The 13,473-nt window shown below is 44.2% G+C and overlaps 1 protein-coding gene across 7 annotated transcripts in view; it reads right to left on the reverse strand.

Moving 5' to 3' along the window:
* ikzf2 (IKAROS family zinc finger 2) overlaps positions 1-13,473 on the reverse strand; it is an 80,428-nt gene that overhangs the window by 9,502 nt on the left and 57,453 nt on the right. For all 7 annotated transcript variants that reach the window (XM_060929002.1, XM_060929003.1, XM_060929004.1 and 4 more), the window contains exon 6: positions 3,065-3,202. In XM_060929002.1, coding sequence (XP_060784985.1) covers positions 3,065-3,202 — 138 coding nt within the window. The remainder of the gene's footprint in view (positions 1-3,064; positions 3,203-13,473) is intronic.

Genomic DNA, 13,473 nt, shown 5'->3' on the forward strand with positions numbered 1-13,473 from the left:
TATTCAGAGAAAAATAAATCCCTCGTCAAGAAATATATTTTCAACAAAAACAAATGTGCCATAATTATTGGCACCCATGCATCCTGCATTTAACACTTTCTACACTCTCCCTTTGGCAGTAAAACAGCACTGAGTCTCGTCTTATAACATAAAATGTTGGAGATACAGAGCAGGGCATCCGAGACCATTCCTCTTGACACAATCTCTCCAGATCATACAGGGTCCTCGGCCCTCTCTTGCGCTTTCTCCTCTTCAGCTTACCCCACAGGTTTTCACTGGGGTTCAGATCAGGGGACTGAGATGGCCAGGGCAGAAGTTTGATTCTGTGGACCATTTTTGTATTGATTTGGACATATGCTTTGGATCATTGTCCTGCTGGAAGATCCAATGATGACCCAGTTTTAGTTTCCTGACAGAGGAGCCAGATTCTGACTTAAAATGTCCTGGTGTTTCACGGAGTCCATGATGCCATGGACCCTAACAAGGTTTCCAGGGTCTTTGGAGGAAAAAACAGCCCCAAAACTTCACAGAACTTCCACCATATTTTACAGTTGGGATCAGGTTCTTTTCATTATAGCCATCCTTCTTTTGTACGCCAAACCCACCTTGAGTGTTTATTGCCAAAATGCTCCATTTTTGTTCCATCAGACCAGAGAACACAGTTCCAGTCAAAGGTGTAGTAGCATTTCATAAACTTCAGGCGCTTACGTACGTTTGTGGTTAACTGACAGGAAAGGCTTTTTTCCAGGAACCTTCCAAATAATCTGTTGTCATGGAGGTGGAGTCTGATGGTGGGTTTGGAGACTTGGAAACCCCAAGATTTTACTTTTTTTTTAATCATTCCCCAACAGTGATCCTTGTGGATTTTTTTTTTTGCCTTACTTATCCTCCTCCTCACTGTACATGGGGGCAAAATAAACTTGGTTCATCTTCCAGGAGAGTTTGTAACAGTTCCAGTTGGTGTCCACTTTTTTTATTATTGCCCTAGCAGTAGAAATGGATATTTTCAAGAGAGTAGCTATTTTTTTTTAAATAACCATTCCCTGACTTATGAAAGGCAACACACCTCCCTCATTTGGTTTGTGTGTTTTCTTATCTTTCCCATGTTGATGGATGACTAAGGAAATTTGGCCTCTGTGTTACCTCATATTTGTTTCCCAGTTAATCAGGATTACAGCTTGAAAGTTCTTACACACTCCAATCAACTCAAACATCCATCCATCCATTATCTGTAGCTGCTTATCCTGTTCTACAGGGTCGCAGGCAAGCTGGAGCCTATCCCAGCTGACTACGGGCGAGAGGCGGGGTACACCCTGGACAAGTCGCCAGGTCATCACAGGGCTGACACATAGACACAGACAACCATTCACACTCACATTCACACCTACGCTCAATTTAGAGTCACCAGTTAACCTAACCTGCATGTCTTTGGACTGTGGGGGAAACCGGAGCACCCGGAGGAAACCCACGCGGACACGGGGAGAACATGCAAACTCCGCACAGAAAGGCCCTCGCCGGTCGCCAGGACCTTCTTGCTGTGAGGCGACAGTGCTAACCACTACACCACCGTGCCACCCCAACTCAAACATGTACAATTTAAATTGGAAATTTAAACTATTCAGTTACATTGTGGTTATTAACATTTTCAGGGGTGCTGATAATAGTGGAATGTGTGTTTTTTTGTTGAAAATGAGGGATTTGTTTTTCTCTGAATAAATTCATTTCAATTAAAAGTTGGATTTTTCTCTCTTTTTTTCAGTGTGAAAAACATTTTAATTCTGACATTATCAAAAGAGAGGAGTTTTGCTTTTATTATGCACACAATCACATGCATATGTAATGAGATGCATAAGTAAATATACGTTTATGAAAAAGCTCCAATTTTAAAAATAAACAAATAAATAAATAAAACATGTTAATGGCTTATGTTTAAAATAAAAAGTTCCACGTGTACCATCCTGCCTTACATCATTAAATTACGGTAGAAATAATATGATTTGAATCTCTCAATGTGATTTCATACCAGTAGGTACCGTATGGTCTATAAGCTGTATAAAGGAAATTGACATCTCTGTTTTATAAGTATGTTTTCATTTATCCAATGTTATGACTTCAGTATAAGAGAAGAATTGTTATCTATTCAAAAATCTGGAAAATGCTTGACCAAAAGGTCTACTCATACTGGATTGGCTTAAATGTTTAATACTAGATGCATGGACTGTCTCTCTGGTCAGAGGACCTTGGTTGTGGGCGGGGTTTATTTGTCTAAACTACTTTAAATGTGATTTAATTCATAATAAATACTGCAAGACTCAAATTGAGTCTCGAGACCTTTTCTGTATCAACTTGGATGCTTCTCAGAATTATTGGCACTTGGACTTGTCTCAGTCTTGACCATTGGTCTTGAGGAACAAGGTCTTGGTCTTGATCAGAGTTTGTAACGAGACCATCAATGACGGCGTAGCTCACTCCGGCCCCGTCTAGTCCAGAAAGAACGATCTCAAGTGGGCCACCTTGCGCAATAAATGTTGCAAGCTATATATAGAAGCTATATACACCCTAGGAATACTGATCTATTTGCTAGAAAGAATCCAAAACAGCGAGGAATTGACTGAGAAGAAATGATTTTTGTTGAACTGCTCATTAAGAATTCATTAGTCTATCAGTTTATTAATAATTGTAATTAAGCAAATTTGGACAGAAGTTATATCCACTCTAGGCACCCCTACCTTCATGCTAGAAAGAATCAAAATTGGTGAAGAATTGAGGGAGAAGAAGCGATTTTCATGAAATGTGGATGACGCCGGACAGACGACAGAAAACACAATGGACAATCGCCTGTCGGTCGGACGAGTTAATAATAACAACGTTTGTGTAGAATTATTGTAGAAAACATAGGCACAGTGAGTACCTATGCTGGAGTAAAGGTTTTTGGTCTCTATATTGACTTGATCTTGACTGGGCCTCGATCCCCTTGTCTAGTCCTGATCTTGGGGTTGACAATTATCACCTCATGACTATAATTGCTCAAAATTCTGATGGACGTAATTCCCGACCCACTCACCTGCATACGGACCCGGATTAGGGTTGGGGTCCATGCCACCACTCTGCAAGTAATTATGGCACCTCTCTTTGTGCTCCTCCAATGAGGTGCGCTGCTTGTAGCTCCGCCCACAGTAGTTACACTTGTGTGGTTTACCCACTAAAAGAGAGAGAGAGGACATCAAAGGAGAGAAATGTGTCTATTAGTAATACTACGATGCAAGTCATTCAGACTGTACGCACAAGTGCAGTTTCGCTCTTTGAGGTAATAACCAAGAGAGTGGGCACATTTCTCGTGATGATGCAACTCAATATGTCTGAGATGGGTCAGCAGAAAAAAAAAAAAAAAAAAACCAGAATCGAGCTCAGAGTGGAATAATAATCCCACACAGAAATTTAACACACTGCACATACACTCACAACGTAAAATCTGTAGAAGCTGTAAAAGCTGGTCTCTCCATGAGGTTGGCGTAAGACGTGCACGCAGTCACACACCCAGTCATAAAATCAGTGCCGTGGAACAAATTACTGCATATCATTTCAGAAAAGTGGAAGAGGACGCAATTATTATTTCATCAGAAACTTTAACACATTCGCGGATTTTTTCTCATCAGAGACACCAAAAACAAAACCATGCAGAATTGGCATAAAACATTCACACAGGAATTTAGAAGTTGAGCTGAAACTCAATTGACCCGTTTTTTTTTTTTTTTGTAATTACACACACACACACACACACACACACACCTCTATTTGCAACTTATCTGTGGATTCTGCAACACCTCTGCTGCCTGATTGTTTTTGAGTCGAAGCGGCTGTGACAAGGTTTTTCAATCGCGTCTAGGCCACTGCCTTAACCTCAAATACCACCCCCCCCCCAAAAAAAAAAAAAAAAATCAATCAAGGATAGAAAATAATGACTGAAAAAGGAAATTACATTTTTTGTTTTCTTTGCTGTCAACGAAAGACAGCAGTTGTAATATGATGTACCATAAAAGCAAGAGATAATTTAAAGATGAGAAATTAAAAATGATGATATATTGTGGCGAACATTGAAACAAGTTCAAAAGTCTTGTTCTAAGTGTATATACGTCTAATTATTGAACCCTAATTGTGATTTAATGTTATACAGTACTGTGCAAAAGTCTTAGGCACATGTAAAGAAATGCTGTCGACCAAAAATGGCTTAAAAATAATGCAATGAAATGAAATGTTTCAACATTAAAAAATTACTATAAACAGCAATCAGTAAGCCATAATAAATGAAACAAAGTCAGTATTTTGCTTTAAACAAAAAAAAAATAGTAGGCTCAGGTACAATGAGTGCAGTTTTATGCGGAAATGAGCTGTAGGTTTTACCGAGCATCTTACAGAACCAGCCACAGTTCTTCTGGACACTTTGACTGTCACACTCACTTCTTCATTTTGCACCAAAATCCACTTTTTTTAATCTGAAAAGTGCTCTCTTATGGCATATGCTGCTCAGATATAAACTCTTTTCTTCTGTAACATTTAATTTTGTGCTGGAAGAAATAATGAACGTTTGGAACTCTAAAATGTTTTTTGTAATGTTTTGAGTCAATAATGTAGAAGTCATAAAATAGAAATATATAACAAAGTTTGTAATAAAAAAATAGGGTGCTAGGACTTTTGGACAGTATTGTATCTTTGCTGGTTATTATAAAACTGCACTCTTTCAATTCACTATTTTTCATGGTCAAATTAATACAATAATTGACAGTTGTCCCACGAAATCGACTTGTACATGAGCTGACAGCCGACGAGGCATGTAGCACCGAGTTGGCTATAATCCGTGGACGACGAGATTGGGTGGAATAATTGTTTTATTCTATCCACATTCACTGGATTTTGAGATATAGAGCATTTTTATTTTTATTTTTTGCAAATTCGATAAATAAAAAACTTTATACAAAAAGTCCGACAAAATCATTTCTGCTTAGAATGTAAACAAACTGGCGAAATGACAGGAGCAATTTGTGAAAAATGCGAAAATAATAATTATTTTAAAAAAAGATCCGCTCTTACGATCAAATACTTTCATTCCATATTTTGTTGTTTTTTTGTATTTTTTGCCGTTTTGTTTTCGAGTAGAGTTTTTATTTCGTCCTTGGTTGGTTCAACAATTTGCACCGCCATTTTGTTTTTCTCTACTCACAGTATATGAGCTGATATCCTAGTAGTAGAGTAATCAATCAGAATGTGTGACTGCTCATATCCAGTGAATGTGGATAGAATAATACAAATTTAGTTTTTTAAATTTTTTTCAGCTTACAGCTTACTTTTGATGAACAATGTAGACTTTTAAAGTCTACGGTACATTGTTCATCAAAAGTAAGCTGTAAGCTGAAAAAAAAGGATGATGCTAGTAATTAATTAATTAATTAACAGTGTTATATTTACTGTATTTATTTAATATTGGTCTCAAATGGCATGGCATCATGTTTTGGAGTCTATTTATATCCAAAACATACACTTTAGCCTGACGTATTGTCCACCGCATGTCACTGAAAACTCCGAAACTATGAAATTCTGAAAAATGGATTGTATGAAAACCTGAGGAGTATTGAAACAGTGAAATTAGTTGTGAGCTACAGGAACATGGGCTACATCAGACACAACACCCACACTCACGTAGTAGCTGGAAAATCGCTCAGAGCAGCAAAAAAGGTACAGAGGGAGTTTTTTTTTTTCCCTGCTCAGCCAGAGCAGGTGTGAGGTGAATCATTATCTCAGTTCCACTGACACTGAGCCTCCGTACACACACACACACACACACACACACACACACACACACACACTGGGATGACACACCAGCTCAAACGGCACAGCGTTCCAGTGTGGGCCAGAACAGCAGGAGGATGAAGAGGAGGAGGAGGAGGAAGATCCAGTGCCTCCAGGAACACGTCATGTTCCATGAATCAACGTGAGCTTCATTCATTGTTTGCGTTGAGTCATTCATTAACTTATACACTTTCTTTCATTCTTTCGTTCATTCATTCACATGGCTCGCTAACACCTGATGAGTTGAGTCAGCCAAAAGCATCTCCAATTCGACGGCCTGCTTCAGCCTCTGTGGTGTCAGCCACTTTCAGTATTGTTCATCACAAGCTACTTGATTCTGAGAATACGGACCTGCACGTGAGAATGTATTCTGAAAAGAACAAAAAAAGACCACCTGTTACGATCAGACTTGCACCATTACCTGTAAAGAGTGGATTGTGAAAATACCAGTGACACATTTCAGGAAGGGCACAGTGAAGCTGATAGTGAAAGTGAGGCGGTGAAGGGATGAGACCATGAGATGAGGCCAAGACGACTTTTCACAGATGAAAATCTGCACCAAATTTGTCATCTAACACCATGAGAAAAGATGGATGTGTGAATCAGAGGCAGAATGAGAGAAACCCGAGCGTATTCGTCTTTCACAAGGGCGTGATCATGAGTACAAGACAAAAAGGAAAACTAAAAACATCACAAACAACATCAGGTTCTGTCAGAGTCAACAGGATTTGGGTGTGAATTCAGCAACACACACTCGAACATGGTGGTGATGTTCGAGCGGGGAAAAAAAAAGGAGAGAGGAGATTCCTTGGTTTCAGTTAAAAAGGATGCTTTATCATAAAATATTTCTTCCTCTTGGTAATAAAAGAAAAATGGGTTTCACTATACGCTAAATACCAGAACTTTGCACCTTGGTGCTTTATTTCTGCCTGAAGATGTGAGAATGAGAGAAAAAAAGAGCATTTTGTTTCTTGAATTTAAGTATTTTTTCCCCTGAGACAGATGAGAGGTTTTTTTTGAAGATAAAGGAGAGTATTTCTTCTTTTTTCCTTGAGAGAAATGTGAGTATTTTTTCACGAGATAAGAAAATAAATGAGAATATTTATTCCTAAAATCTCATCTCATTATCTCTAGCCGCTTTATCCTTCTACAGGGTCGCAGGCAAGCTGGAGCCTATCCCAGCTGACTACGGGCGAAAGGCGGGGTACACCCTGGACAAGTCGCCAGGTCATCACAGGGCTGACACATAGACACAGACAACCATTCACACTCACATTCACACCTACGGTCAATTTAGAGTCACCAGTTAACCTAACCTGCATGTCTTTGGACTGTGGGGGAAACCAGAGCACCCGGAGGAAACCCACGCGGACACGGGGAGAACATGCAAACTCCGCACAGAAAGGCCCTCGCCGGCCCCGGGGCTCGAACCCAGGACCTTCTTGCTGTGAGGCAACAGCGCTAACCACTACACCACCGTGCCGCCTATTCCTAAAATAATTATAGGAATGCATTTTTCCCCGAGATAATTAGATAAATGAGACAGACGGACAGACAGACAGCTGAGAGAGATGGACAGACAGACAGAGAAACAGACAGACAGACAAGTAGGCAGCTGAGAGGGATGGACAGACAGACGGACAGAGAGACAGACAGACAGAGAGACAGGTAGGTAGCTGAGACGGATGGATGGACAGACAGAGAGACAGACAGAAATAAGAATTAATAAATGGTAATAAATAAGTGCATTAGTTAACATAAATCAACAAATAAGCAAGTACACAAATTAATGAATAAAAATAAATAAACAAATTTTAAAAATCCAGCATATCAAACAAACAATATAAAATAAACATGAGAAATAAATTGTATTTTAAAAAGACCACTGAACTTTACAGCCCTGATGGTCAAAGCTGCAGGTCTGTTTGTGTAGAAGACATTATTATTCAAAGATTCAAGATTCAAAGTTTTTTTTTTAAATTGTCAATTCACTATATATCCAGGACAGATAGGAGAATCGAAATGATGTTTCTCTCTCACCTTACTTGTAAAAGCAGATTAAAAAAAATATATATTAAGAAAAAACTATAGATAGATAGATAGATAGATAGATAGATAGATAGATAGATAGATAGATAGATAGATAAAAATACACTAAAATCAATGTACAAAATAGCAGTAGTGCAAATACAGTACAATATCAGTAACGGAGAAGGTGCTAGAAGAGCAGCTTAAGAGGTGAATATGAGCAGTAGTGCAAACGAGCAATAGCGGCAGATACAGCAGTAATGCTAATGATTGTACTCATCTCATCTCATCTCATCTCATTATCTGTAGCCGCTTTATCCTGTACAGGGTCGCAGGCAAGCTGGAGCCTATCCCAGCTGACTACGGGCGAAAGGCGGGGTACACCCTGGACAAGTCGCCAGGTCATCACAGGGCAATGATTGTACTGTGATGTGCAAATGGATGAAAGAGAGTTTCTTGTGTGAATGAATGTGTTACAGACCAGGGGTAGGGGGTAGATTCGATTATTATTATTATTATTATTATTATTATTATCATCCACTCTAATATTTTCAAAATATATTAACAAATAAGTAAACAAACAAACAAATAAATAAACATTTCTACCTCTTAAATCTCACCTTAGCCCGTTTATACTTCAGGACAAAAATAAAAGACTTTACAAGCGAAATGAAAGCTGAGCTCATTGTTCTGCTCTTCATCACAGGGTGACGTGTCATCAGATCAGGGTTTGGGAAACGGACTGATATGAGTACCCACTCATGATGACAATACTCCTGTCTGGTTCTGTCACACTTTCAGTCTTTGTAAAAGAGGAGTTTTTTTTTTTCTTTTTCACACAATTCGATCGTTACAGTAAATGTAAGGTGGCTGCTTGTGGCCGTGTGTGAGGAGATTCCGTCTCCGCAATCAGAAACGAGCTGCACCACAAGATGAAAATGAAAAGAAAGGCAGTGGTTTGGTCCAGTGAACTGGGACAGCACCTGCACTCTGTGTGTGTGTGTGTGTGTGTGTGTGTTAGGATAAAGCTCAGTTTGACACACACACACACACACACACACACATAAACCTGTATGTATATGATGTTCAAAAAATAAATAAAAGTAAATAAAGAAATAAAAAAGATGTTGAAATTGAAAAGTTGAAAATGTTGAGAAGGTGAGCTGTGACAGCTGGCACTTGGCATCCAATCAGACGGCGTGAGCGAGTGCACACCACAGATGTTGGATGTGCAGAAAAATCCCTGCATCAGCGTCTATTCTTGATATGCAAATACCTTTAGTGTAGCATTAAAGCCCACTTAACCGCATCCATTCGGGTTCAAAACAGGAAATCGTGAGATGAAGATGACATTTCACTTCAAGTAAATGCCTATCAACTGCTGCTCATCAGCACAAGTGCCCAGCTACACACACACACACACACACACACACATATACACACACTGATTTTCACAGTTACCTTCACCATAACCACTGGATATTCAATAGTTCTAGATTTTTCCACTTGGATCCATTTGTTTAATCCGCACACTGCAGCAGGGTTCGACACAGAACCCACCGTTCGGGGTTCTGAGTTCCGGGACGGAGAACAGAGACAAGGTGAAGCTGTTTTGTTTGTCTGTGCTTTTTAAAAAAATGGACAATTTATATCCATATAGACATACAGTCTAACACACAAACACAGTGTTCATTTCCAGAGCTTTTCAGTACATTCAAACCTCAACTCAGTGTCAGGTGTTTCACTGTCAGCACACATCACTGCTTTATACCATACATCTCTCTCTCTCTCTCTTTCTCTCTCCCCCTTCCCCTCCCTCCCCCTCCTGTTTCTCTTTTGCTCCTCTCTCTCTCTCTCTCTCTCTCTCTCTCTCTCCCCCTCCCCCTCCCGTTTCTCTTTTGCTCCTCTCTTTCTCTCTCCCTCCCCCTCCCTCCTGTTTCTCTTTTGCTCCTCTCTCTCCCCCTTCCCCTCCCTCTCCCTCCCATTTCTCTTTTGCTCCTCTCTCTCTCCCCCTCCCGTTTCTCTTTTGCTCCTCTCTCTCTCCCCGTTTCTCTTTTGCTCCTCTCTCTCTCTCCCCCCTCCCGTTTCTCTTTTGCTCCTCTCTCTCCCCCTCCCTCCTGTTTCTCTTTTGCTCCTCTCTCTCTCCCCCTTCCCCTCCCTCTCCCTCCCATTTCTCTTTTGCTCCTCTCTCTCCCCCTCTCGTTTCTCTTTTGCTCCTCTCTCTCTCTCTCCCCCGTTTCTCTTTTGCTCCTCTCTCTCTCTCCCCCTCCCCCTCCCGTTTCTCTTTTGCTCCTCTCTCTCTCCCCCTGCCCCTCCCTCCCATTTCTCTTTTGCTCCTCTCTCTCTCTCTCTCTCTCTCCCCCCTCCCTCCCCCTCCCGGTTCTCTTTTGCTCCTCTCTCTCTCTCTCTCTCTCTCTCTCTCTCTCTCTCTCTCTCTCCCCTCCTTCCCCTCCCTCTCCCTCCCGTTTCTCTTTTGCTCCTCTCTCTCTCTCCCTCCCCCTCCCTCCTGTTTCTCTTTTGCTCCTCTCGCTCTCCCCCTTCCCCTCCCTCTCCCTCCCGTTTCTCTTTTGCTCCTCTCTCTCTCTCTCTCCCCCTCCCCCGTTTCTCTTTTGCTCCTCTCTCTCTCTCCCCCTCCCGTTTCTCTTTTGCTCCTCTCTCTCTCTCCCCCGTTTCTCTTTTGCTCCTCTCTCTCTCTCCCCCTCCCGTTTCTCTTTTGCTCCTCTCTCTCTCCCCCTCCCCCTCCCTCCTGTTTCTCTTTTGCTCCTCTCTCTCTCCCCCTTCCCCTCCCTCTCCCTCCCATTTCTCTTTTGCTCCTCTCTCTCCCCCTCCCGTTTCTCTTTTGCTCCTCTCTCTCTCTCTCCCCCGTTTCTCTTTTGCTCCTCTCTCTCTCTCTCCCCCTCCCCCTCCCGTTTCTCTTTTGCTCCTCTCTCTCTCCCCCTGCCCCTCCCTCCCGTTTCTCTTTTGCTCCTCTCTCTCTCTCTCTCTCTCTCCCCTCCCTCCCCCTCCCGGTTCTCTTTTGCTCCTCTCTCTCTCTCTCTCTCTCCCCCCCTTCCCCTCCCTCTCCCTCCCGTTTCTCTTTTGCTCCTCTCTCTCTCTCCCTCCCCCTCCCTCCTGTTTCTCTTTTGCTCCTCTCTCTCTCCCCCTTCCCCTCCCTCTCCCTCCCGTTTCTCTTTTGCTCCTCTCTCTCTCTCTCCCCCTCCCCCTCCTGTTTCTCTTTTGCTCCTCTCTCTCTCCCCCTCTCCCTCCCCCGTTTCTCTTTTGCTCCTCTCTCTCTCTCTCTCCCCCTTCCCCTCCCTCTCCCTCCGGTTTCTCTTTTGCTCCTCTCTCCCCCTCCCCCTCCCGTTTCTTTTTTGCTCCTCTCTCTCTCCCCCCTTCCCCTCCTTCTCCCTCCCGTTTCTCTTTTGCTCCTCTCTCTCCCCCTCCCTCCCCCTCCCATTTCTCTTTTGCTCCTCTCTCTCTCTCCCCCCTTCCCCTCCCTCTCCCTCCCGTTTCTCTTTTGCTCCTCTCTCTCTCCCCCTCCCCCCTCCCTCCCCCTCCGGTTTCTCTTTTGCTCCTCTCTCTCTCCCCCTTCCCCTCCCTCCCCCTCCTGTTTCTCTTTTGCTCCTCTCTCTCTCCCCCTCCCTCCCGTTTCTCTTTTGCTCCTCTCTCTCTCCCCCTCCCCCTCCCTCCCCCTCCTGTTTCTCTTTTGCTCCTCTCTCTCTCCCCCTCCCCCTCCCTCCCGTTTCTCTTTTGCTCCTCTCTCTCCCCCTCCCTCCCGTTTCTCTTTTGCTCCTCTCTCTCTCTCTCTCCCTCCCCTCCCTCCCGTTTCTCTTTTGCTCCTCTCTCTCTCTCTCCCCCTTCCCCTCCCTCTCCCTCCCGTTTCTCTTTTGCTCCTCTCTCTCTCTCTCCCTCCCCCTCCCGTTTCTCTTTTGCTCCTCTCTCTCTCCCTCCCCCTCTCTCATTTCACTCTTGCTCCTCTCTCTCTCTCTCCCCCTTCCCCTCCCTCTCCCTCCCATTTCTCTTTTGCTCCTCTCTCTCTCTCTCTCTCTCTCCCCCTTCCCCTCCCTCTCCCTCCCGTTTCTCTTTTGCTCCTCTCTCTCTCTCTCCCTCCCCCTCTCTCATTTCACTCTTGCTCCTCTCTCTCTCTCTTCCCCGCTCTCTCTCCGTTTCTCTTTTACTCCCCCCTCTCACTCTCCCATTTCACTTTTGCTCCCCTCTTTCTCTCTACCCCTCCCCCTCCATCTTGCTCGCTCTCCCTTCCCCTCCCCCCCTCCAGTTTCTCTTTTGCTCCTCTCTCTTTCTCTCTACCCCTCCCCCTCCCTCTTTCTCTTTCTCCCTCCCTCTCATTTCACTTTTGCTCCTCTCTCTCTCTCCCCCTTCCCCTCCCTCTCCCTCCCGTTTCTCTTTTGCTCCTCTCTCTCTCTCCCTCCCCCTCCCATTTCTCTTTTGCTCCTCTCTCTCTCTCTCCCCTTCCCCTCCTTCTCCCTCCCGTTTCTCTTTTGCTCCTCTCTCTCCCTCCCCCTCTCTCATTTCACTCTTGCTCCTCTCTCTCTCCTCCCTGCTCTCCCTCTCATTTCTCTTTTGCTCCTCTCTCTCCCCCTCCCCTCCCTCCCGTTTCTCTTTTGCTCCTCTCTCTCTCTCCCCCTTCCCCTCCCTCTCCCTCCCGTTTCTCTTTTGCTCCTCTCTCTCTCTCCCCTCCCGTTTCTCTTTTGCTCCTCTCTCTCTCTCTCTCTCCCCTTCCCCTCCCTCCCGTTTCTCTTTTGCTCCTCTCTCTCTCTCTCCCTCCCCCTCTCTCATTTCACTCTTGCTCCTCTCTCTCTCTTCCCCGCTCTCTCTCCATTTCTCTTTTACTCCCCCCTCTCTCACTCTCCCATTTCACTTTTGCTCCCCTCTTTCTCTCTACCCCTCCCCCTCCATCTTGCTCGCTCTCCCTTCCCCTCCCTCCCCCCTCCAGTTTCTCTTTTGCTCCTCTCTATTTCTCTCTACCCCTCCCCCTCCCTCTTTCTCTCTCTCCCTCCCTCTCATTTCACTTTTGCTCCTCTCTCTCTTTCTCTCTCTCCAATTTCACTTTTGCTCCCCTCTCTCTGTCTCTCTCTCCCTCCCTCTCATTTCTATTTTGCTCCTCTCTCCCTCCCATTTCTCTTTTGCACCTCTCTCTCTCTCCCCCTCCCTGCTCTCTCTCCCATTTCTCTTTTCCCCTCCCCTCTACCCCCTCCCATTTCTCTTTTGCTCCTCTCTCTCCCTTCCCTCTCTCTCTCCCTCCCTCCCCCTCTCTCTCCCATTTCTCTTTTGCACCCCTCCCCTTTCACCCCTCTCCCATTTCTCTCTCTCTCCCTCCCCTCTCTCCCATTTCTCTTTTGTCCTCCCCTCTCTCTCTCTCTCTCTCTCTCTCTCCCATTTCTCTTTTGCCCTCCTCTCTCCCTTCCCTCTCTCTCTCTCGTTTCTCTTTTGCACCCCTCCTCTCTCTCCCCATTTCTCTTTTGCTCCTCTCTCTCTCTCTGGCTCCCTCTCTCTCCCTCCCTCCTCTCTCTCTCTCTCCCGTTTCTCTTTTGCACCCCTCCCCTCTCTCCCCCTCCCATTTCTCTCTCTCCCTCCCCCTCTCTCCCATTTCACATGTGCTGC

Source organism: Neoarius graeffei, chromosome 9, assembly GCF_027579695.1.
Source record: "Neoarius graeffei isolate fNeoGra1 chromosome 9, fNeoGra1.pri, whole genome shotgun sequence".
Lineage (NCBI taxonomy): Eukaryota > Metazoa > Chordata > Actinopteri > Siluriformes > Ariidae > Neoarius > Neoarius graeffei.